Source organism: Chenopodium album, chromosome 20 (genome assembly GCF_948465745.1).
Source record: "Chenopodium album chromosome 20, dcCheAlbu1.1, whole genome shotgun sequence".
Lineage (NCBI taxonomy): Eukaryota > Viridiplantae > Streptophyta > Magnoliopsida > Caryophyllales > Amaranthaceae > Chenopodium > Chenopodium album.
In genome coordinates, this window is record NC_137853.1 from 32,252,362 (window position 1) to 32,273,297 (window position 20,936).

At 34.9% G+C, this 20,936-nt stretch overlaps 5 protein-coding genes across 5 annotated transcripts in view; 4 read left to right on the forward strand and 1 right to left on the reverse strand.

The window, feature by feature from the left end:
* LOC145597037 (protein FAR1-RELATED SEQUENCE 5-like) overlaps window positions 1-484 on the forward strand; it is a 1,174-nt gene extending 690 nt beyond the window's left edge. The window contains exons 1-3 of the mRNA XM_081653218.1: window positions 1-172; window positions 271-366; window positions 477-484. The exon at window positions 1-172 is cut by the window's left edge and continues 690 nt beyond it. Of these exons, the coding sequence (XP_081509344.1) occupies window positions 1-172; window positions 271-366; window positions 477-484 (276 nt within the window). The remainder of the gene's footprint in view (window positions 173-270; window positions 367-476) is intronic.
* Window positions 485-513: 29 nt separating this feature from the next.
* LOC145597038 (uncharacterized) lies at window positions 514-1,359 on the forward strand. Its single transcript, XM_081653220.1, has 2 exons — window positions 514-634; window positions 725-1,359. Exons 1-2 carry the CDS (start codon window positions 514-516, stop codon window positions 1,333-1,335), a joined length of 732 nt encoding a protein of 243 aa, XP_081509346.1. The 3' UTR covers window positions 1,336-1,359.
* Window positions 1,360-4,242: 2,883 nt separating this feature from the next.
* Window positions 4,243-7,136, forward strand: LOC145597630 (uncharacterized). Its single transcript, XM_081653842.1, has 6 exons — window positions 4,243-4,509; window positions 5,547-5,811; window positions 5,926-5,962; window positions 6,070-6,175; window positions 6,296-6,406; window positions 6,594-7,136. The coding sequence occupies exons 1-6, from the start codon at window positions 4,342-4,344 to the stop codon at window positions 6,708-6,710; spliced, it is 804 nt and encodes a 267-aa protein (XP_081509968.1). The 5' UTR covers window positions 4,243-4,341; the 3' UTR covers window positions 6,711-7,136.
* A 619-nt stretch (window positions 7,137-7,755) lies between these two features.
* On the forward strand, window positions 7,756-10,558 carry LOC145597631 (uncharacterized). Its single transcript, XM_081653843.1, has 6 exons — window positions 7,756-8,322; window positions 8,751-9,015; window positions 9,129-9,165; window positions 9,537-9,642; window positions 9,898-10,008; window positions 10,192-10,558. Exons 1-6 carry the CDS (start codon window positions 8,209-8,211, stop codon window positions 10,306-10,308), a joined length of 750 nt encoding a protein of 249 aa, XP_081509969.1. The 5' UTR covers window positions 7,756-8,208; the 3' UTR covers window positions 10,309-10,558.
* A 1,730-nt stretch (window positions 10,559-12,288) lies between these two features.
* LOC145599137 (pentatricopeptide repeat-containing protein At5g50990-like) lies at window positions 12,289-15,964 on the reverse strand. Its single transcript, XM_081655547.1, has 3 exons — window positions 15,847-15,964; window positions 13,647-15,348; window positions 12,289-12,760 (listed from the first exon to the last, which is right to left on the reverse strand). Exons 1-2 carry the CDS (start codon window positions 15,953-15,955, stop codon window positions 13,832-13,834), a joined length of 1,626 nt encoding a protein of 541 aa, XP_081511673.1. The 5' UTR covers window positions 15,956-15,964; the 3' UTR covers window positions 12,289-12,760; window positions 13,647-13,831.
* Window positions 15,965-20,936: the final 4,972 nt, after the last annotated feature.

The following is a 20,936-nucleotide window of genomic DNA, read 5'->3' on the forward strand; positions in this document are numbered from 1 at the left end:
AGGTGGGGAAAATATCCGGAAGTGATTCAGTATGTTCAGAGAACTTGGCTTTGTCATAAGGAGAAATTTGTGAAATTTTGGACGAACCAGGTTCTTCATTTTGGTAACACCACCAACTGCAGAGTTGAGAGCCAACATTCAGCAGTGAAAACTTGGTTAGAATCATCCACAGGTTAGTTGTATTATTTTATTAGTTGTTCTCGTTGTTACGTAATTGTAATTGTATTAATTGTAATTGTATTTGAATTTACTAATTAGAATCATTGGCAGGTGCTTTGGATACCGTATGGGCCCGAGTCCATTGTCATATCGGTAATCGCATCATACAAATTCGTAATGACTTGGAGGCATCAAGGTCTAAAATTGGTCAGATATACAAACAGTTGCCACTGTCACGTATAAATGGCAAAGTGTCTCAACATTGCTTGAAAGTTCTGGATAACGAGACGAAAAGGATGCGGGATTTGAGTTACCAGGTCCATGAACGGTGTGGATGTGCTATGCGTCTGACCCATGGTCTTCCATGTGCTTAACACTCGTGGTCGACCGAAAAGAAATAACACCAGGCGTGATCGTAGCTATTTCGAGCATGTGAACCGTCAACACACTCAACGTGGTGGTGACCAAGAACCAGGTAATACTAAAATTCTATATTTAACATAAAAATATGTAAACTTAATACTTGTAGCTTTACTAATAATTTATCTTTAATTTTGTGTTGTAGATCCAAGTGACATTAGTCAATGCAGGTATTTGAACTTGCTTCCAGCCCCAATGTTGCCGTACATTTCGTCTTGGAAGGATGTCATTGGTGATGGGAACTGTGGCTTTCGTTGTGTCGCCGACTTCTTCTTTGGCGATCAAAATAAGTGGTATGACGCTCGGGAAACAATAGCGAACGAGGTCGCTGGTCATCCTGATTTGTACGAACGGATTTACGGGCTTGGGCGACTTTGGATGAACGTGGAGCGTATTCGATGGGATGGTGGGGCTGTCGGGGAGCGGCATTGGATGGTTACAATTCAAGATTTATTTCCTATTGCTACGTGGTTCAACGCAAGGGTGATTTGTCTCGGAGTAGGCCTAGTACCAACTTGCTACTACCCATGCATCACAGTCTTACCGCTTAGGGCACGCAACGGGGTTCGGTCACCGACTCGAGAGTTTGTGATTGCTACAGTTGGTGGATCACATTTTATCCGTCTTGACCTTGTACCTGATTCACCACTCCCGCCGATCGCCGGTTGGTGGACGGAACACCACGAGGATAGTGTCAATGGATGGGATCAAGCATATCAATTGAGAAGGGACATGTGGGATGCATTAGTTAGGTAGTTTGTAATGTACATTCACTAACTTTGAACATTTGTAAGAAAATTAGATTTATGAAATTAATTTTATATGTATTTGCTTTTAATCTAACATGATATGCAACATAACATCAAATATAAAATAAAATAAGTGTCCAGTTTATACATTACATTTTTAAAAATAAAATACAAATAAGTTCATAACATAATTAAAACCATCACTAACAGAACATCTAATCAAACCATCACTAACCATCACTAGGGATAACTGACCCATCCTCAGGCCCACCCGGCATCGGTTCCTGCACTAACCATGCCTCTGCAGAGCTGGAAGTAGGCTGACTCGACCCACTACCAACAAATCTCCCAAACTGACCCCTATATACCATATGGAAATCCTGAGGGTCCTGTTCTTCATCCCGGTCACCAGCATGACTAGCCGAACATTCGTCTTCCTCGTCAGATATGGGTGCTCCACTTGCAGAGTACAAGGGCCGACTACTACCAGACTGTTGGTCTCTCGACCAACCACTAGTAGACCCGTATTGCTGCTGCTCGGGCTGAACCGGTGAAGATCGAGATGTCTGTCTCCTAACAGACGCATTCAGACGTCGTGATATTGCATGTCGAGCACCAGAACCCTCGATCTACATAAAATTAAAAAATAATCCGATTTTAGTAATAACAATAACCATAATAACCATAATAACAATAACAACAATAATAATAACAACAACAAAAACAACAACAAATACAAATTAACAACAACAAATATAACCTTAACAACAACAATAACTAACAACAACAACAACAACAACAACAACAACAACAACAACAACAACAACAACAACAAATACAAATTAACAACAACAATAACCATAATAACAATAATAATAACACTAATATCAACAACTATAATACTAATCATAATTAAAAATATTAATAATAGTACTACTAATAACACTAATATTAATATTATTATAACAACAACAACAACAAAAAAAAAAAAAAAAAAAAAAAAAAAAAAAAAAAAAAAAATTAAACAACAACAATAACCATAAAAACCCTAATATCAAATTAGTTTAATAATAATACTAATCGTATTTTAAAAAATAATAACACTAATAATAATAATAATAATAACAATAATAATAATAATAATAATGATAATATCAACAATAATAATAACAACAATAATAATAATACTAACCATAACACTTCAAAATAACAACAAAAATAACAAAATCCAAAAAAAAAAAAAAAAACAAATTAACAACAACAACAATAACCTTAACATTAATAATAAAAACCTAATATCAACAAAATAATAAAAATTATCATATTTTTTAAAATATAATAAGCACAATAATAACAACAACAATAATAATAATACCAACAATAATCACCATAACACTTCAAAATAACAAAAAAAAAACAAAATCCGAAAAAAAAAAAAAAAAATTAACAATTTTATTAACGGGCCAAAAAAAAAAAAAAAAAAAAAAAAAAAAAAAAATTGGAACTTCCGCCCAAAATTTCCGGAAGTTCCTTGGAGGATCCGCCTGGAATTTCCGGATCCTCCATGGAACATCCGGAAATTCTGGGCGGATGTCACACTTCCGCCCAGAATTTCCGAATTTCCGGATGTTCCATGGAGGATCCGGAAATTCCAGGCGGATCCTCCATGGAACTTCCGGAAATTTTGGGCGGAAGTTCCTGGGATCCGAAAATAAAAAAAAAAAAAAATTACCTCGTCTCCACCATCGCCGCCGCCGCCTACGCCCCTGCCACCAGCGCCGCCGAAGGTCCTCCCTCCGAATCTCAGCCTAATCCGCCTCGAATCACCCATTTTCTTTTGTGTTTATGATGATTGTTGTTTTTTTAAAAAATGAAGAACAATTTTGGAATTTTTTTTTTTTAAAAAAAAAAATTGTTTTAGAGAGTTAGAGAGTAAGAGAGTTAGAGAGAGAAGTAAAGAAGTGAGAAATGTTGGTCGGAAAGGAAAAAACCGTATTTATATATTAGGGGTAAAATTGAAATTTCAAGAAAAAAAGGGAGCGTTACCCGGTAAAATGGGAGCGACAGTTCGAAAGCTTTTTTCAACATTGCAACATCTAAAAGGTTGACAAGGAACAAGTTTACCCAGGCACATTAAGCAATTCAGTGTCCTCTCGCTTTTTCCTCTTTTTCAATTTCCGTTAGTTAATTTACTTGTATTTTGTGATCACTTGCTATTAAAATTTTTTTAGAGATTCAAGGTATTTTTGTAAATAAAAGAACTACTATTTGGTATACCAATATAGATTGTTGCTTTCAAAAAAAATATATGGTTATATTGGTCTTGAATCTGTCATAGTCCCATGGATCAACTGGAGGAAAATTTAGGGCTCCCTATCTTCAAAATGTCCCAAATTAATTAATTGAACTCTCAACATTCCATATCTCAACAGTCCATAGCAATTGGTTGTTGGTGTAGTGGTGATTGGGACTACACTTGGTAGAGAGAACCTATGTTCGATCCTCCGCAACAACAATCGGGAGAGGACTGAAACCTAACCACCCAGAATTGATCCCGAATCCGGATTAGCCTAATGGTGAACCAAGTGGAACACCAAAAAAAAATAGTTGATAAGTTTTTTTCCTTACCATCAGGCCAACATTTTTAATTTGTGAGTTTTAAAAACCTTATATTATCTCAATTTTATATCATTTACAACGATTTACATTTTATCATAGTGTCAAACTGTCAAATGTCAATAATATGAAATATTTAGCCCAAAAAAATATGAAACGGACATAATAATAAAGCTGACAATTAAAAAGTAATCCCGAATATTAAAATATAAAAAAGGCCACAATCAACACTTTCTAGTTGTACAAACTACTTAAGTCAAGTCATGCCATAAATTTCTGTTAAGCCCATATGCTTGGCTCATAATTATTGCCTTTATTTTCCTCTATCTCCCTCACTTTCTCTCTCTATATATTTGTGGTAAATTGAGAGAAACTTAGAGATTAAACTAACAAAGAAATGCAGACCCATGAAGCAATATTACATGATGAAGAAAACCCAGAAATTAAAGCTGAGATAGTTCATCAAAATAATAATAATGGCAAGGAAATCAAGGATAATTCTATGGAGCAACATAAAGTCTCTCTTATGAGAACCATTGTCGATCGTCGAGATCCGTCGGCTAAGGTTAGTATCGAACTTATGTGTGTAACATCTTCGGTAATTTAACGTGGTTGTATGATTTAAAGCTTAGTCTATCGTTATGATCCGAATTATTATATTGTCGAGTATGTTATATGCTAAGTGATAGTTCAAGATTGGTTCAAGATTAAATTATATGCAAAAAGAAATTAAAATTATTAATAAAGACAAAAGGGGAAATCATGGAGAAAATAGTGTGTCGATCATGTTCTCTATTATTCTAGGATAACATTCAAATACCCTATGATTTTGTTCATAACCAGCCACCAAACTCACAAGAAGACAGCACGTGACTAAGTGAACCTGTGAAACTTTTTTTTTTCCAACAAATTTAAAGAAATGATATATACGAGATTTGATCTTAACGTACTATTTAGAATTTTAAAAACTAAGCTAATCGATACCGGGTTAACACCATTTATCATTGGCCTAGTCCATAGATACCTGTGGTTCGTCCCATGAGGCCATGGCCAAAATTAAGTCCACCTTTAATTTGTTGTTTTAGTTATGATTGCTTATGTGAAGTCATCGCGTTATGATATTGGAAGTTTAAGAGATTAAGTTTTAATCGGTAAAAATAATTTCAATCTTGTATGTCGTATTAGATAAAGTGAACATGGTTAAGGATAGGACTCGGCACCAAGGCGGGCCCTATTTAAGGCCATGATCTATCCTAGTAGTAAATGAGTAAGACAAATGAAAAGTTTCTAACTACTGAAAGCAACAAATTAAGAATAGTCAAGTAAATCAAACGCATCAAATGAAGTATACGCCAAAATAGTCTCCAAGATACTACTGTATTAAACTTAGCTTAATGATCTTCAAACTTCAAAACTATCTCAATAATTACCGACATTCTCGATTCTAACCTTATCTGAGAAGAAAAGAAACGTATATTTTGCATAGTAAATGGTAGACATGGTCACATTACAGCAAAGGCTAGTAATACTGCAATGATTCATCAACCTGCGTATAATGATATTGTCTCCATAACATAACAAAGAGTCTATTGTATGCATCAGGAGGCGGATGACTTGATGTTGAGGCGATTCTTAAGAGCTCGCGACTTAGATGTGGAGAAAGCAGCAGGGTTGTTCTTGAGGTATCTCAAATGGAGGAGGACATTTGTACCCAATGGCTTTATCTCGGAGAAGGAGATAGAGTATGATCTTGGCCACAAAAAAATGTTTCTGCAAGGCTTTGATAAGCAAGGCCGCCCAATTAACGTTGTCTTGGGAAGTAAACATTTCCAAAATCCCAAACCAGGAGGTCTTGATGAGTTCAAGCGTATGTTACTTACTCTCTTATCTGCGAAAACATAACTTTTTCAATCATCTGCAATACTATCAGCAACTCTGGAAAAGTTCTAACGAGCTTGCTCTGGTTTCGTTGGTTTTACAGGATTCTGTGTCTACTCGCTTGACAAGATATGCTCAAGGTTATGCTCTGCGCAATCTCATATGATAGTCCTTCAGTTTTGTTCTGCAATCAAATGATTTTTACTGCCTGACTAAACTGCAACATTGTATCTGATTACTATACCAGGATACCGCCTGGACAGGAAAAGTATCTGGGTATTGCAGATCTTCAGGGATGGGGATATTCTAACAGTGACGTCCGTGCATACATAGGGGTTCTCTCTCTACTGCAGGTATATGCAATTATGTAACTCAGGCATAGGCATACATACTGACAATTTGATCAACATATTCCCTCATTACTTTCAGACTAAAACAATGTATTGACTCTTCAATTCTTGTGTGTATTGCAGGAATGTTACCCAGAAAGACTGGGGAAGATGTTGATAGTACACGCCCCAAGAATCTTTATGACAGTGTGGAAGATCATCTACCCTTTCATAGATGAAAAAACCAAGACTAAGGTAATTCAAAATTATCTTATAAGGCAGTGTTCTAATGTAATTTGCTAGCTATACAAAACATGCATTAAACAATTTTCAAACATATAGAAAGATTTTTACTCTAGTGGTAAAGTAAGATGTACAGCATAGCTCATATGAAATATTCCATTGATCCCATCTAGCTAAAATTACCATTTTCGACTTGCAGATGGTATTTGTGGAGAATCGTCACCTGAAATCAACCTTGCTAGAACACATCGACGAGAGCCAGCTGCCTGATATATATGGAGGCAAAATGCCGCTAGTACCTATTCAAGATGCCTGACAGTAATTAGCATAACAGAGCGAGACACGGAGACAGATGTTATTCAGGAAACAAAATTTCAAAAATATTGAAATGATTTCTGCACCACAGATAGTACCTCTTAACACTCCCACGCGAATATAAGGAAGTAGCCAGAAGAATCAATATCATAAACCTCTGTAGTTCATGTTGAATTATGAAATACTAGGACTTTGTGACTGTATGAAGATATTCATCATACTGCTCCATCACTCACTCGTGTAATAACATCACTAGGATGTAATCACTGTCATTAATTTCTAAATGAGATGGCAAATTCCATCACTTTGCTGCCAATGTAAGCTTCAGATTACTGCTACAATTATTCACATTCACAAAATTCATTGGTGATCTTGTATATCTTCATTCATAAATTGCCTGAAAAAGAAGTGAACCCAACTACTTGTTCATTTTATTCAAAAGATTGAAAGAGAAAGGACTGGGAGGAAAAGTAAGGGATCCATTTTCGTTATTCTGGTCTCAGTTTAGTAGACGGACAGAAAAGAATGCTAGAGAATAGATCACTCGAGGTTATGAGATCAAACCCCACTAGTCCTAGCTATTCTTTACTGTCCTTCTACTAAACTTTGTTTTTGCAAATCTATGTTATTCCATCTATTCATTTCACCTTAACTAATTTGGACATGTATCTATGTTTGACACTTCTAGCTGAATCTGAATAACACAGACGAAAACAAACTACAGCTCTTACAAGACTGTTAAGCAAAATAACTAGGTTGGCTTTGGCTTCATTTGGTTTGTTAGTTTATGAAGTCATGAAAGAGTTGCATTACTTTTTAAACAAATGAAAGATTTTGGTGTCAATAAAGTGAGTGGTCACAACTTGTCATTTGTCCACGCCATACACATGCAGTCAATAAATACAGCTAGTTGGTTGAATATTATAATACCTAAATAAATAATTTCAATTAATTATAAACTTTTATAAAGACCCATTAAAAAATAAAAATAAAAATTAAATTAAATAAAAATTAAAAATAAAAAAATCAAAACTTTTGTATATCTAGCCAAGATCTCAAGTTTCCCATCTCTCTCATCTTCCACAAAACAATCACCTCCACTAAAACTGGTGGGAAATGAATTCAAGATATCATGTAGTTGGTATGACAAATAATAAGACATGAATGATATTTCAAAACTTCTGTAGTCATAAAGGTTTGTATATCACTCGAGGTTGTGCGATCAATCCCCACTAGCCTAGCCATTAATAGACGCAAATTAGATCCTACATGGTCCAATACACCCCGGTGATTCATTTATCGCACCCTACCTATCAATAACCATACACAACAACATCAACACATAAAGTTGGTCATTTATTCTGGGTTGATAATTTTGGGCCGGTCATTTCTTTTTGCTGTCACAACATTGTTATCGATATTATTATTGTTATCGCTTAAACTTTCCTCCAAATACAGCAACTTAAAACACAAAAGAGAGGAAGATAGAGATACTGAAGATGGCAGAAACAGATCATTGGAGTAATGGCATGGAAATCAAGGATGACACAGCTGAGCAACAAAAGCTCTCCCTGATGAGAGTTTTCGTCGAAAACCGAGATCCCTCTTCTAAGGTTTTCTACTCTACTTTCTTGCTCAATCTTCCCTTCCCCAACAAGAAAGATGAATTAACTATAGAAGATTTCATATGAATTTGTGAACTTTAATAAGCATTTCATGTAACAGCTCATGCTACTCTAGCTAATTGTCCTCCATAACATGTTGCTTTAAAATTTACGAGTACTGATTTCTAAAATCTCTGACATTAAAAACTCAGAAGTCAAACTAATTAAACTATTCATCAAGATTCAAGATCACAAAACAATTAATATTGCTCCAATATACAAAGTACATCACAATACAATGTATTGTATTCTTGGGGTTGTACTCAAGAGCTGAGATTGAATCTCGTCTATGTCATTTACCAATTGTGACTTTATCTATGTATTCCAAAAACAATTATGTTTGTACAAAACTGAAGGGTTTCTGATGTGCACACCAGGAGGTAGACGACTTGATGTTGAGAAGATTTCTAAGAGCTCGTGATCTAAATGTGGAGAAGGCAGGTGCCATGTTCTTAAAGTATTTGAAATGGAGGAAGACTTTTTTACCAAAGGGTTGTGTCACAAAGGAAGAGATACAGTATGACCTTTCCCATAACAAAATTCATCTAGGAGGTGTAGACAAGAAAGGACGCCCTATTGTGGTTGCGTTTGCAGGTCAACACTACCAAAATTCCAAATCAGGGGGTCTTGATGAGTTTAAGCGTATGTCTCTTACTATTTAACTACTAGATAGCTCCATTATACTCGAACTGCAATAATCTACAGAAAAGTTAGTTTCTGCTCTAAACATACTTCTCTGGTGGGTTCCTAAACAGGTCTTGTTGTGTATACTCTTGACACATTATGCGCAAGGTACCTCTCTGGTTTTCATTCTTGTACACGAATTGAAGTATACAATGCATTTTAGAAAGGTCGTCTTCATTAAAATGCTTTCTGTTGATCTTTAGTACAGTCTCTGGGGTGGTAATTTGCCAATCTCAAACCAATGAACCATCCAGACACAATGTTGTATATAAAAAAAAAGTTATAAAGTGACAGGAGATGAACAAAATAATCCCATCTCGGAGATGGGAAGAATTAAGTTGCCTTTACAACAAAGGCTCATATGTTTTAGGCCATCTCAAATCCTAGACTACTACAGCAGATTTCGGGATACTTGTGGTTAAGTGTGTCACTAATTGATGTTTGTAGCGTAACTAATATATAGGCAATTAAAAAAACAGGATGCCTGCTGGACAGGAAAAGTTTCTTGCTATAGGTGATCTACAAGGCTGGGGATACTCCAACAGTGACATCCGAGGATATCTTGGGGCTCTCTCTATTTTGCAGGTAGATACAGTTTTAGTTGCTTTTGGCCCTATGCTTAAAACACTATGACCATATTCCTGATAAGAGCCCCTTGCGAGAAATCAGAGAGGAAATATTAGAGTCCATTTCAATGATCATTTGACTCCTAGAGTTTGTGGCAATGGCACGTTTGTCACAAACTACTCACAGATGAATCACCACACAGCAAAAGAAAAAAAAAATTAAATTCTATAACTCAGAAAAAAAAAAAAATAATGTGTTATGGGTGTGTTTCAGGACTGCTACCCAGAAAGATTAGGGAAGCTGTTCATAGTGCACGCACCAAAAATCTTTATGGCAGTATGGAAGGTCATCTATCCCTTCATCGATGACAACACCAAGACCAAAGTGAGTGCTCCAAAAGACTTCGCCCTCTATGATTTTCTTTTTCTTTTTTTTTTTTTTTGGTTTGGGGGGGGGGGGGGGGGAGGTTGTTAAATCTCATTAACATAAAGAATGAGACGATGAGGGTATGACTTACATAGCATGATTCCATGTGAGAAACCATCACCATTCTTCACACTTTTGCAGATAGAATTTGTGGAGAAAAAACAGATGAAATCAACCATGCTAGAAGACATTGAGGAGAGCCAACTTCCAGATATATATGGAGGCAAACTACCAATAGTGCCCATTCAAGATGCTTGAAGATATTGTAGCACTACAAAGCCACAAGGACACCCTAGGATCCACAGCTGTCAAAAGAACTCGGCCAGTGTGATCCTACATTTCTGATCGCTCCTGTTGATCATCTCTGGAAAAGTGTGTATTCATTAGATTTGCAGGCAGAATCCACAATTGTTATGTGTTTAGCTATTGTTGAATTATGAAATACCAATATCTGTATGATGACAACAATATATATTAATATATACGCTGCACCTGCATGCCATTCTCATGTTGTTATCGTCACCAGTCTCACCACTCACCAGAAAAGAATAAATCTTACTACTTCTAAACAGAGATAGCATTCTCCAAATCGCAATGAATTTCATAGTAATAGTAATAGTAATAGTTATACATTATACATGTTCTACAAATTATATGCTAATCTAAGTTTCAGATAAACTGATTTTCACTAAGTTCAAAATTGACATTCTGTACCAAGATTATGCTAAATTCCTTGAAACAGGAAACCAAACTCTCTCCCCCCACTTCCTTATATCCCTGCATTGTACATGGCAGGAACATAGAAACAGTCGAAATATGGCTCGCGAACAACCATGTCCAAGAAACTCGAAACCAAATAAATCTCCCTTCAGCATTGTTAAAGTTCATAGTCTGTGGATTAGGTTCAACACCCCAAAGATTTAGGTGCCATCCCATGTGATATGCTTTAGATAAGGTCAATCTGGGATACTCTAAATCCGGAATACTGATTTGACAATCAAACAGACCAACACGCATCACATAAGCTATTCAGAAAAAAAAACAATCACGTCATAACAACACTGAATACATAAAGTCACTACCTAAGTGTTTTAGGCTTGAATAAGCAAGAAACATTCAAGTATATTTCAAAGCTAGTAGAACCAATATAAAAATTCTGATTATCTTACTTTATTGTGTGAAACCCACAGCAAACTAGCAAAGCCAAGGTAAAACTGTACTCTACTTACATAACAAAATTTTCTCTGTCACATAAGAGAGCTCAGTCAGCTCACAATTATTCCTGCAGAGTAAAGGAATTACAAGTGTTCTACTACACTCCAAGTTAAAGCTAGCTTGGGAATATATGGTTTACCTAGAATATATACAAGGCATTAAAAGATTAAGCGACAGCATTCAAACATATTATATTTAGCAGACTATGTTATCCCACCATTTCTACCCATGTATGTACAGGAAGGTTAAGCTATTGGCATTTAAACAAATTTTAAATAGCAGCAGTTCACTGGAAAGAAAAAAAAAAATAATAAATAATAAGATATTAGCCTATTAGGTCCTTTATGTTATGCCTCTACATGGGTTAAGGAAAAGCTTCAAAATCTGCTATTCCATATCAATTGAAAACAAGACTACTCTACGAGTCAGCCATGAGTCCATGACCCACCTCGGCACCTCCCTATCCAAAATAATTGCAATATTCAAGTCCAGCCATAACACCCAAAGGATGACCCAGCCCAGGGATCGATAACACTTCTCCCTTTCCCCTCTTAGAACCAGCATAGTTCATCTGCAAGTGCAAGCAGGGTAGAAAATGGAAAGTCGTCAACCCACAATGAAAAAAAAGGAAAGGTCACTCCTGGTTTCACTGCTCAATTGAGATTTGAGAATTAACACAGCATATACTTATTTGGTAACTCCAAAATTACTAGCAGCTCATAGCCTCTATTAATATGTAACTTGATGCAACGCTCGTAGCTGAAATCTATTTCCTTTCTTTCACATTTCAGTAAGACTCACTCGTAAACAGATTCATTAAATTTATAAAACTGAGTTTTGGCCTCAAAATCCATCAACCATGACAAACAACTTAGAGAAAAATCCTTCTACACCAACATCTCAGCTGGAAAGTTTTACAAAGTCTACCAGCAGATACCTTAACCAAAAAGCTGCATGGGGCACAATTTTAGATTATGATTGGCCCAACCAAGTAAGAAAGTCAGGAACTCGCAGAGGTAAGAATATGCATTTTCTCAGAAGTCAGAATCCTTGAGAGCCAAGAAATTAATATGGAGCACCAGCAACTGTACTGGACCTTTAATAAACCAACCACATAAGGTGCAACATTGTAGCCCACATATAGATATGGGTGCATTTTTATTCTTTACATGAACTCTACAGCATAGTATTAGAAACCCAAATATAGACAGAGGTCAGTGTTTTAGTTCCATGTTCCATCTATGTATGGAAGGACAGCAAAGTATATCATAGAACCAAACAATTTCATTCAACTAAAGCATCAGGCACAAGGTAGATAACAATCAGTTGATGATGTAGAAGAACACCGTGCACTCAACAAGTTTGTGAGAAAAAAAAAATCCAGGTCACATCTTTAGATGACTACGAATCCAAATTGCATTTTAAGGCACCAACCTTAATGAGCACCCTTAGAAGCATAGCAGCATTAAAAATGTAAGATTGACTAATACAGCACCTGCAGAGCAGAAATTCAATGTCACCACCTTGAAATTAAAATGGAAATATAAAAAGGAGTTCAAGGGACAAAAGAATGGTATCATAGATTCATAGGTAGCCAAGCACAGCCACTCACAGAGAAGCTCCTGGAGTAAAGTCTAATATGGATCAACTAGACACCCAACCAAACAAAGACAAACTAATTTATTGCAAGAATAAGATAAGTAGCTGCAGACTTTCTAAACCCAATTCCCCGATACCTTGTACGTAAGAGGCATATATGTGATTAAAAGAAAGATGTACACTTTTTCTGCAATTCTGCATTCTAAAGGCTACACTAGGAACATGATAATATAATCTAAAATGTACTCCCTAATTGAAATAATAACCAAGCATGTTCAGTTCTTTGTGACAAATCTAAACCCAAACAAGTTCATGGCCATCAAATTTCAAACATGTAGATACATCTTACTAGTTCCTCTAATTGTTTGTGGATTTACTTATTTGTACTCTAAGCCACAGATATTATAAAAGACAATGAATGATAATTGGCTAAAATCACTTACATATTGTTTAAGTGGTTTCCGACAAAGGTAAAAGTTAATTTGGGTTGTATTATTACAACTAATTATCTGGTCCACGGACTAGTGCCTCAGAATATTCAAATTATTGGCACAACAAACTACTGACCAAGAAATAAAAAGGAAAAATAAAGATGGGCAGTATGGAATTACATTACCCGAGTACAATAGAACCTTGAAAGTTGTAAAAATAACTAAGTTTTTTCTTCCAATATAACCTTGGACATGCATAATTCTTCTTCTAACATTGACCAACAAAGACTTACAGAGAGGGGATAATAGAAGAAGAAACAGACAAAAACAGATTCAGCATAAGTGGAATACCTTCATTATTTCATATCCAAATTTGATGCGGAACAACACAAACTAACTGATCATTTTTCTTCTCTCTAGATTTAGCTGATCTATCACCTTTACCGAACTAACTTTGTCAGCCTTGTATATCCTCACCAAGAAACAGCTTCCTGTATGAAGGAAATTTCATACGTTCACTAGAACTTGTTCAGCACTCACCAGTAGTCCCCACACGAACAAGAACCAGCTTCAAACTTGTGAAATCGGGCTCGATCCCTGACAATGATCACCCTTGACAATATCCTTGAAACTATTTTAAACCAAGAATGACAGTCATAGCAAGCTCGTAAGTTCTTTGTAATTCGAATTTCCATTCTAGGACTAGTTTTAAGTACTCCAAGAGCTAATGCTAATTTTTCACTGTGGAAAATCAAATTCTCCTCCTTTTCCTCCTCTGAAACATCCATCAAAACCAAGTCTGTTGCAGGAACATAACCCCCTAACTTGGCTCTTTTAATCAATTGTTTCATAATCTTGTATATTGCCTCCATTTCAGGGTGTGCCTGATTACCTGCCTTAAAATGGTGTATGATCCCTGCCAATTCAATCCAACTTTTTCCATGATCCTTGTGGATCCCCTCCCTTTTCATCTCCTCTCTCATGTTTGCAGAGCTGCTCCACTTGTTTAAAGAACAATATGTGTTTGACAGCATTACATAATCACCACCATCAAGGGATGATATATTTCTAAAAGCAATTTCGCTTAGTGGTGCATTTTTGTAAGTTCTACAAGCACTGAGTAGTGCCTTCCATATTACCACATCAGGTTGCATTGGCATTGCTCTGATGGTGGCATAAGCTTCATCTAGTAGTCCAGCACGACCTAAAATATCAACCATGGTTCCATAATGTTCAAGTATTGGTTCGATAGAGTATTTTCTAGTCATCAAATCAAAATACTTCTTTCCCAGCTCAACTATACCACAATGACTACATGCAACTAAAATTCCAAGAAACGTTATACTGTCAGGAAAAATATTTTCCTCTTCCATTCGAGAGAATACAGAAATAGCATCAGTGGCAAGACCATGAACTGCCAGGCCAGTAATCATCGAATTCCAAACAGACACACTACTCCTTCTGTGGCCATCAAAAATTTCTTTTGCTATTTCTATTTTCCCACATTTTGCATACATATCTATAATTGCAGACAACAAAATGTCATTCAAAGCAATTTCCTTCTCGATCAAGAGATTATGTATCCATAAAGCATGATCAAGAGCTCCAAGCCGTGCACACCCAGCAATAACAGAAGAAAATGTAAACTCATCCGGCTCAATACCCAATAAGCACATATCCTTAAACATTCTTAATGCCTCCTCTAATCGAGAGTTTTTAACACAGCCACCAATCAAGGAATTCCATGAGACAACATCCTTTAAAGGCATGTTAAAAAACACCCTTTTGGCAGCCTCAACATCTCCATTCTTCATAAACCTTGAAATCATAATATTGCCGGTAATCAAATCAACATTCCAACATGGGGTTTCATCTAGAAGGCGGCAGGCAAAATCAAGCTTCCCACAATTAATATAAGTCAGCAACAAATGAGATACGAGCGAATAGTCCATGCCAAATCCTAATTTAACAATCTTGGCATGGGTTTCGAATACTGCTTTCGAATCCAAGGAGATTTTACAGTCATCAAGAACACATTTAAGCATTTGAAAATCTGGGTAAAAAATGAAAAATCATATTCAAATTTACATGAATATACTTAATTTTAGAAATTTTAGGACACTATTCACACACTTTAATTGGACTATGTTTGATGATTAATACTTACAATATAACATAATCATGCATGATTTTGTAACATACTCAACATATATACTACAAAACATCCAACTTTTTTATAATCTTTATTCATTGATAATTACATACATTTAATGGTTGAAGTTATGCATTCCCAAAAAGCGTGAAAATTTAAACATTGCAACTAATTGCTAAGCATTAAACGATGAAACAATGCATATCCAACAATACCCAATTAATTTAAATTACATAAAGTGTTGATATTCAGCTGTAATCAAAATTTTGTAAAGGGAAATAAACAAACAAGAAGTGGCTTTTTTTGTCTATATCAAATTCAGCAATTATAAATCATGAATTTCACATTAATTAGAATTAAAGAAAAATAATAAGGATTGATTGATGAAGAAAAACAGACCTGTTGCAGTGGCAGCGGCAGGAAGGGGTGAAGAAAAGCGACGACAAAAGAAGAGAGAGAGGCACATCCTCGTGTTCCGGTGAAGCGTCGGCATTGTACAGTATAACATTTCCTCCTGTTTTACTTCTCAACTTACTTCTTAAGTTCTAATGATACACAATTACACATACACCAAGTCACGAGGATACACCAAGTCAGAAAGTCAAGAAGAATAGTTCAAGTGGTTAAAGCTTCACGGGATCCTTCCGTTATTTTGTACGGAGTACCCTAAAATTTCCATCGCCTCATCTTTTTAAATGTTTAGCCAAACACTGAAACACTTAAAAATAGTGGAATGTAAATTGTACCTTAAAATGTCAGTTTATATGTATATATCCGATCCATATTTATGTATGCAATGCAGCAATGTACATGTATGGTATTTTTCTTTTTATTTTTTTTTTTCCTTTTCTTCCCTACCTTAAAAAAATTTGAAACTATTCTTATAAATAGAGTTTAGACAATTATACCCTTTAAAACTAAAATTGTAACATAAAATCAAATTAAAAGTGATTCCGGAACATTATGTGCTCGCGCAAACAACCCTAATTTTTAAGAAAAAATTATTTTACTCCCATAAATAACCTTCTTTTGAAATCATGACCCCCAAAAAAAAATTATTTTTAAAATACCACCCAAAAAAAAATGATTTCACTACCAATTAACACTTTCTGCTAAAAGAAAAAAAACAGTTAAATCTAATATTTAAAAAAAAAAATTGATTTTCTTGCCAAAAACATGCTCCTTAGATGTTTTGGGGGTCATCTTTTTCATTTGGTTCCAAATTGAAGTCAAAATTTTAAAATAATGATTGAAAATGCCTCATTTTGCATACTAAAATGTATCTCGATTTGCATGACACACGCAAAATGAGACATTTTCGATAATTTTTTATCAATTTTGATCACAAAGTTATCTCCCAAAGGCCAAAACCTCTAAAAACATGTTTTTAACACGGAAATCAAAGTTTTTTTTTAATTCTGAAGATTTAATGGAAGGTTCTTGACGAATAGTGGTAAAAATCAATTTTTGGTTTTTTTGTGTGGTTAAATAAAACTTTTAAAAGAGTTGGTAGTAAAAAAAAAAATTAAAAAAAAAAAGGATTTCGTAGTAAAAATAAAAAATAATCAATAAACTTTTCATATTTTTTTTGAATTTTATAGTCTACACATTTTTACAAAAACATTAACACTCTGTTTGGATAGAAAGAAATGGAAGGAAAAAAAGAGAAGAGAAAGGGAGGGAGACAAATTCTCTTGTTTGGGTAAAAGATTGGGGAAGGAAGGGGAAGGAGAAGGAGGGATCCATTTTCCCTTTCTCTTTAATAAGCATAATCCATCCAAATTTGGAGAGATTTGGAGGGAAAATAGAGCTCACCTCCCTTTCTTTTCCCTTCCCTTTTTCCTTTTTCCCTCCCCTTCCTTGTAACACCCTAGAAACACCTTTCCTTTAAAATACCTTTAAAATATGAAATAGGAAAATTCTAATTAAGACATTACCGCCACCGTGAATACGGCTAAGGCAATTATCAAAGACACACAGCGAAAAACTAAATTCAAAATCATTCAAAACAAGTCAACTCATGAAGTCCACCAAACAAAAGTAAAGTTAAACCAAAGTCAAACGAAGCCAAATAAAATCAACCTACAACTTGGAATCATTAAAGGCCCTTATTTAAAACCAAACCAAATCCAAATCTTTGTGTTAGTCCACATGTAAATAGTATCATAAATAATTAAAGCATAAAACACATTGTAACTAATGGAAACTAGCATAATTCACTCTTCACTCATGCCCCGTCATGAATATGCTTCAATACCTGAAAAACTTATCTCTACTTGTCCCCACTACTCTTCATTAAAAATGGGTGATCATAAGGCCAAGATAAAGACATGACCAAACACACAATTATACACAATCAGCAAAGCTGAGTACATAAGCGTAAATAACACACTAACATGCTTTCCCCTAACAACACACACACTTACCTCAATGCACCTGTTTACAAGCACACACAACATTCAATAAGACTTTTCAACTAGACCACTAAATAATTTATTTAGCGTTGATCACGCATCGAACAGGTTTCCAACTCTACCTCCCCCAAATAAATTGAGGTTAACTAACACGTGAGCTAACCGTGCCAGCACAAAACCACACATAGGTGGCAGAATTCCAGCGCATAAAAATAATAAAAAGGAATGTACAGCGTCCTGTACTCCATTAGAAGTTATGATCAAATATAAAGTCACATAACTCCCCTCATATGTTCATACTCAAGGTATATACATTCCAAGAGTTTTGGTGCGTAATCTTTTTCACTTTACGTTGTTTACTTATTATTAGAAGTGGTGATGACTCCCAAAGTATAATAATTCAATCAACAACAATTATTCAATCAAACAAATAATTCTTGAATATTTAGTGACCACATAATATTTAATGTTGAACCCTTTTTAATGCTACCTCAGTGTCAAAGACACCTTAAACGCATAAAGCGCCACAAGTCCTATCCCTCGGTGTTAAAAACACCTTAAGTGCACAAAGGCACCAACATACAGTTTATTCCTCGTGTACATAGACACTTATATAGCTCCTTTCTCATGCTTAAAGCATCAATAAAAATTATATGAACCATGATAAAATTCCTTTTCAATATTCCAAGCAAAATTAAACATGTAGTTTAATCAAACATGCACTCTAACATGCCATAAATAAAAGTGTAGTCCATATAATCATGCCATATAACTTTCCAATCCATAAACCACCACAAATAAATCATGCTTCACAGTTCAATCACTAACACCAATAATTTACAATTCCAATCATAGACCTTAGCATGATACTACTTGTAATTGATTTAAATCAAGCCTAACATGATACTACATCACCAAAATATGCTAAGTACGCGTACGTACCTTGAGTACGATCTTAAAATAGCCACGACTAATAGAAATTGCTTACTTCAAAGTCTCCTACACATTAAAATCATAGTAGAGTATTAAAATCCACTATAAACAAATTTCCAGCAATATATACTATTATAAAACCCTTCATAATTTAATTAAAATAAGCTGAAATTATATGTAAATCACCATACTTAAGTCCCAATTAATGGGTAATTGAAATTTCTTCAAGAAACTAAATATTAAGTGCTCTACATAAAATTCCAACACTTTATTTTAATTAAAACTTGCTGTAAATTAGCCTTAAAACACTTTAATCAAAGATCTAAACCATAATACATCATATTCCTTCAATTATTCATAAATCAAGAACCTAGGGTTTCAAAAATTGGGGCTTTTTAATTAAAAAGATAATGTGAAAATTAATCAACATAATACTTATAATCAAACATCAAAATTAAATCCCAAAACTCATAATTTACAATAAGATTTAGGCATAGATTAAATTAGAACATTAAAGATTAAATTTTTAAGGTTTTTTTTTCGAAGAGGAGGCTGCCGACAGCAGTCCGGCGCCACTGCCGGCTGCTGCCAACGCTGGTGGTCGGCGGCCCACTGGTGGTGGTGGCTGCCGGCGATGGTGGTGGTCCGAAACAAAAGGGGAAGGGGAAGAGGGAAAAAAAAAAGAAGAAAAATTAGGAGAAAAGGGAGAGAAGTTTACCTTGGGTTTTCTCCACTCTGGGCAAAGTTGATTTGCCTCATAAGAGGGATAATTATATCCCTTCTCTACCAACCCCTTTTCCCTAAACTTTCCTCTTTTAATTTTCTTAATCCCTTCCCTAATGAAATTTGCTAAAAACATACTTTCCTAAAATAAAACCCCCAACTTTTATAAACTAAATAATTAAATAAACTTTCCTTTTATAAAAAATATTTCCAAACTTACATAGGATAAATAGTTAAAATACCATAATTAAAATATTAAAATTATTTAAATTCCTTTATAAAATACATATTTTTAATAAAATACGTATAAAAATACGGGGTATTACATTCTTTTCCTTCCTTATTTGCTATCCAAATAAAGCGTAAAGGTTCCTACCAAATTAACCTATGACGTCAAGATGAGCTCCACGCACAAACTACCCTCCCTTTCTTTCTCTTTTCTATCACTTCAGCTAACTTTCTTCTTTAATTCTCACTAGTGATGGTCATCTACCAAAAATTTTCCCCAAATTTAATTCTCATAAGAAAGTTAATGCTCCACTTTCCTTAAAATAATTAGATATATTTTAAAATTGTGCCTTGATTACATCACAATAGACCAAAGTTACCAAAAACAAGTGCATTGGAGAGGGGCTAAGGTTTGGAGAACTGTCTCTAAACTCAACGCAAATCAGACATTAAAATTTAAGGTAAATTAGGCATTTTATTGACAGTGGTAAACCCTATAATTCGTACAAATTCTTGCTCCCGGAAATTGGTACATGGCTTGCAAAACACACCAAAAAAAAAAATCAACCTTAATTAAGTTTTAAACTAAAACCTCCAAATTGATTACAAAATCCACAAAATATATTTACAAAATATCAAATTATTTCAACCAACACCTCTAACTATTATCAAACCCCCAAATTGATTACAAAACCCTAATTGCAATTCAAAATCCCAAATTAAGTTGCCAAAAATAGTAAATAAGGGTATGTTCTAATTGATTGAACTGAACTGAACTGAACTTGTTGGAGCTAAAGTGAACTAAACTGAATGTTTTATGAGAGAAGGAAATTAAGATAAGACTGAATTTATTGGAGCTGAACTGAACTGAATTGAACTGAAAATAAGCTGAAGAGAACATGCACTAAGTAAACATACCTTTCTCCATGGCTACATTGGGGTATGTGTCGAGGCAAGAACAATGAATTTTGAGACTAACCTAAATTTTCATTTGTTTTCAGCAAATCATTACAATTTATGCCCAAAATTAGAGAGGAACTAAAGAAGACAAAATAAAAATCGAGAGAAGAAGGAAGAAAGGGAGGAAATGTAAGGGAGGGTTATTAGTGGGGCCCACCACGACGTCACGCATAAGGGGTTAGTCAATTTGGTGAGAACTTTTGGCGTTTTTAACAATGTGGGTGGTGAATT

Excerpts from the sequence above, each read along its gene's own strand:
- LOC145597630 (XM_081653842.1), top strand. The coding sequence starts at position 4,342 with ATGCAGACCCATGAAGCAATATTACATGATGAAGAAAACCCAGAAATT. Across the intron at positions 4,510-5,546 it reads GTCGAGATCCGTCGGCTAAG|GAGGCGGATGACTTGATGTT; the intron begins GTTAGTATCGAA and ends TGTATGCATCAG. Across the intron at positions 5,812-5,925 it reads AGGTCTTGATGAGTTCAAGC|GATTCTGTGTCTACTCGCTT; the intron begins GTATGTTACTTA and ends TTGGTTTTACAG.
- LOC145597631 (XM_081653843.1), top strand. The coding sequence starts at position 8,209 with ATGGCAGAAACAGATCATTGGAGTAATGGCATGGAAATCAAGGATGAC. Across the intron at positions 9,016-9,128 it reads GGGTCTTGATGAGTTTAAGC|GTCTTGTTGTGTATACTCTT; the intron begins GTATGTCTCTTA and ends GTTCCTAAACAG. Across the intron at positions 9,643-9,897 it reads GGGCTCTCTCTATTTTGCAG|GACTGCTACCCAGAAAGATT; the intron begins GTAGATACAGTT and ends GGTGTGTTTCAG.
- LOC145599137 (XM_081655547.1), bottom strand. The coding sequence starts at position 15,955 with ATGTTATACTGTACAATGCCGACGCTTCACCGGAACACGAGGATGTGC. Across the intron at positions 15,349-15,846 it reads TGCCGCTGCCACTGCAACAG|ATTTTCAAATGCTTAAATGT; the intron begins GTCTGTTTTTCT and ends TTTTTTACCCAG.
- LOC145597038 (XM_081653220.1), top strand. The coding sequence starts at position 514 with ATGGTCTTCCATGTGCTTAACACTCGTGGTCGACCGAAAAGAAATAAC. Across the intron at positions 635-724 it reads TGGTGGTGACCAAGAACCAG|ATCCAAGTGACATTAGTCAA; the intron begins GTAATACTAAAA and ends TTTGTGTTGTAG.